Source organism: Antechinus flavipes, chromosome 3, assembly GCF_016432865.1.
Source record: "Antechinus flavipes isolate AdamAnt ecotype Samford, QLD, Australia chromosome 3, AdamAnt_v2, whole genome shotgun sequence".
Taxonomy (NCBI): Eukaryota; Metazoa; Chordata; class Mammalia; order Dasyuromorphia; family Dasyuridae; genus Antechinus; species Antechinus flavipes.
Genome location: NC_067400.1, coordinates 622,692,898 through 622,696,371, shown reverse-complemented (window position 1 = coordinate 622,696,371; position 3,474 = coordinate 622,692,898). Strand labels below are relative to the sequence as shown.

The following is a 3,474-nucleotide window of genomic DNA, read 5'->3' as shown; positions in this document are numbered from 1 at the left end:
GAAGCAGCTACACCCAAAGAAAGAACACTGGGAAATGAATGTAAACGGTTTGCATTTTTGTTGTTCTTCCCGGATAATTTTTACCTGCTGAATCCAATTCTCACTGTGCAACAAGAGAACTGTTCGGTTCTGCACACATATATTGTATCAAGGATATACTGTGGCATATTTAACATGTATAGGACTGCTTGCCATCTGGGGGAAGGGGTGGAGGGAGGGAGGAAAAATTGCAACAGAAGTGAGTGCAAGGAATAATGTTGTAAAAAATTACCCAGGCATGGGTTCTGTCAATAAAAAGTTATAATTATGAAAAAAAAGAAATGCTTGGTGATTTGAACTGCATTACTATGTAGAAGACTTTAAGGGAGAGTACCATGAAGTGGCACTGGATAGAGAGGTTAGAATCTGGTTAATAAGAGCCTTAAATGTTTTATCCACGGTACAGAATCAAAAAGTTGAATTGGCTGAAACAGTCACTCTAGAAACAAGTTATTGTTTCTTTCAATTCCTGAATCAAAGCCACTGTTTGAGAATTCTCCTTATCTAGACTAAAGTTATGGTAACTGCAAGGACAGGACTTGAAAAGTTGAATAAGCGCAAGATATTACTAAAGTTAGTCACCCATGAACATTGAGCAAATACCCATTTGTAAGGGGCAGGAACGCTGTAAGATTGATTCAGTGCTATGGCAAAGTGTTAACTCAGTGCAATTGAGATGATTCTCTAGTTTACAGATACTTAGTATAGATCTATGAGTTGACACCTATTCCATGGTATACATAAATCCATCAATATGGGAGGCATTATACATAATTTACATGAGCACATAGCAATATAACACAGGCTAGTAGTAATGTAACAAATAACAAGAATCAATCTGAAAATTTACACATGTCCATAAGTCCTAGAAACAGTCCAATAGGATTCCATTGTCCATTAGTTCATGTGCCAGTAATCTAATAATTCTTATGAGCACAATCAGCAACAGAACCACCCGATATTTCTTGGGTCTTCTCCTTTGTTTCAAGGGTCTGCTCCATCTTTCTGCGATGGACAAGGCGAATGCGGCTCGTAGGCACCCATCTGATTCCTTCTCCACCTGTAGAGATGCAAGCAAATCCTCTCCCCCAAGCAGTTAGTCTATCTGGTCCCTTCCATTCACCACTTTCTGGGTCTCTCCACATCACCTGGCGATTATCTAAAGATAGTGGAGCTGCTCGCACTGGACACTGCTCTTCTGGTGGGTTATAAAACCTGTCTGCTGGAGCCAGTGCATCTTTATCAAAGATTAAAAAATTAATGGTATAGAGAACTAAATTTAGAAGTTCTCTAGGGTTACCCGTGGCTCAACTCTAATTACTTAGCAGTTAGTAAGGATTCCAACACTATTCTACAAGCTTCACACCTCTGAAGACGTACTTATAAGAGAGTATATAAGACCTAATAGATCTATGAGTTGACACCTATTCTACAAGCTTCACACCTCTGATGATGTACTTATAAGAGAGTATATAAGACCTAAGAGATCTATGAGTTGACACCTATTCTACAAGCTTCACACCTCTGATGATGTACTTATAAGAGAGTATATAAGACCTAAGAGATCTGGGAGGGAGCCAGACTCAGAGAAAGACTGAGGACTGGAGGCTGGAGCTCACTCAAGCTCTCGAACAGAGACTGGAGAACAGACTCGATGACAAAGACCCACCTGGTGGCTGTCCTGTTTTCTATTAATCTGAGTTAAATCCTTGTTTGGAGTGTACGTCTTTCAAGCATACTTCTCCGAAGAACCTCTACATCCACTGTCTGCGTCTGGGAGGAGCAGTCACCCGCTCCTGGGACCAGCAGTCACCCGCGCCTGGGAGGAGAAGTCAGCCGCACCTGGGAGGAGAAGTCAGCCGCACCTGGGAGGAGAAGTCAGCAGCGCCTGGGAACAGCAGTCACCCGCGCCTGGGATCAGCAGTCACCCGCTCTTGGAGAAGCAGTCACCAGAGCCTGGGACTAGCAGTCACACAAGACCGGTCTTTATTTGTTCCTGAGAGGGCCCTGGGTCTTGCTTCTCCGTGTGTGGCTCTTCTTGACATTGAAGGGACGCCTGCTCACCTCTCCCACGCTCCGTGTCCCATCCCCTCTGAGTGTGGGTTGCAAAACCGCCGTTGCCATGGAGGACGAGATCCTTCGCATAGCCAAGAAGATTGATAAGATGGTGCAGAAGAAAAACGCGGCTGGGGCACTGGACTTACTCAAAGAACTTCAAAACGTTCCCATGACTCTGGAATTATTGCAGTCCACAAAAATTGGAATCTCAGTAAATACCGTTCGCAAGCAGAGCACAGATAAAGAAGTCACCGCATTAGCCGCGTCTCTCGTCAAATGCTGGAAGAAGTTGGTATGTGAGCCCCCCAAGACCCCGATGAAACACAAAAAGGAATCCGCTCCCTCTTGCCAAAGCAGCCCTAAGCCAGGACAAGCAAGTAGCGTCAGCAGCAAAGCGAACCAACAAAAGGAAGAGACAAATGCTTCTGATTCCCTCGTTAAATCTTTCCCCCGGGCACCAAGCACTTCAGATTCCGTCCGAATCAAGTGCCGAGAGATGCTTGCTGCTGCCCTCAGAACAGGAGACGACTACTTTGCTACTGGGGCCGATGTAGAAGAGCTGGGAGCTCAGATTGAGGAAGCTGTGTATCAGGAGCTACGGAACAGGCATATAAAGTACAAAAATAGGGTTCGAAGTAGAATAGCAAATCTCAAGGATGCAAAGAATCCCAATTTAAGGAAAAACGTACTGTGTGGGAACATACCTCCGGATGTCTTTGCCAGAATGACTGCAGAGGAAATGGCTAGTGATGAACTGAAAGAGATGCGTAGAAACGTGACCCAAGAAGCAATTAGACAGCATCAAATGGCTCGGATCGGTGGGAACCCAACTGACCTATTCAAATGTGGCAAGTGTACAAAGAAGAATTGTACCTATAGCCAGATTCCAACCCTAAGTAGTGAGGAACCTATGACAATATATGTTTTCTGCAATGATTGTGGAAATAGATGCAAGTTTGTTTAGAAGAAGAAATTGGGGACATACCTGGACACTTACAAAAGAACATTTTGGAATTAGCTTTAAAAACTAGGTCAAGAATCTGCAAATTACCTGCAAATAACATTTTGTAAAGCAGCACAAATCCTTGGGGGTCAGTTTTTGTTTTTTTTGTTTTTTTGTTTTTTCCCTTGAAACCGTTCTTATAGTTAGTCAGTGCAAGATCAGATAGTCAGTTGTATAGTGTATCTTTAAAACTAATTTTTCTTTTTATTTTGATAAGGAAGTCAACAATAAACTTTTATCAATTTCAGCTTTTGGTAATTGCTTGTTTTTCTTACAAATGCAAAATGAATTTTAACTTTTTTTTTAAATCGGAAACACACTCAAAAATCTTTTTTACTTCTCTGTTAATGTGAAAGTGGAATTTGCATTTGTTT

The 3,474-nt window shown here is 42.4% G+C and overlaps 1 protein-coding gene across 1 annotated transcript; it reads left to right on the top strand.

Annotated features, from left to right (window-relative positions):
• The first annotated feature begins 2,161 nt into the window (after positions 1–2,161).
• On the top strand, positions 2,162–3,061 carry LOC127557607 (transcription elongation factor A protein 1-like). The gene has a single exon (XM_051990916.1). The coding sequence runs from the start codon at positions 2,162–2,164 to the stop codon at positions 3,059–3,061; it is 900 nt and encodes a 299-aa protein (XP_051846876.1).
• Positions 3,062–3,474: the final 413 nt, after the last annotated feature.

What these genes read in the sequence shown, in the direction of transcription:
- LOC127557607 (XM_051990916.1), top strand. Translation starts at nt 2,162, where the DNA reads ATGGAGGACGAGATCCTTCGCATAGCCAAGAAGATTGATAAGATGGTG.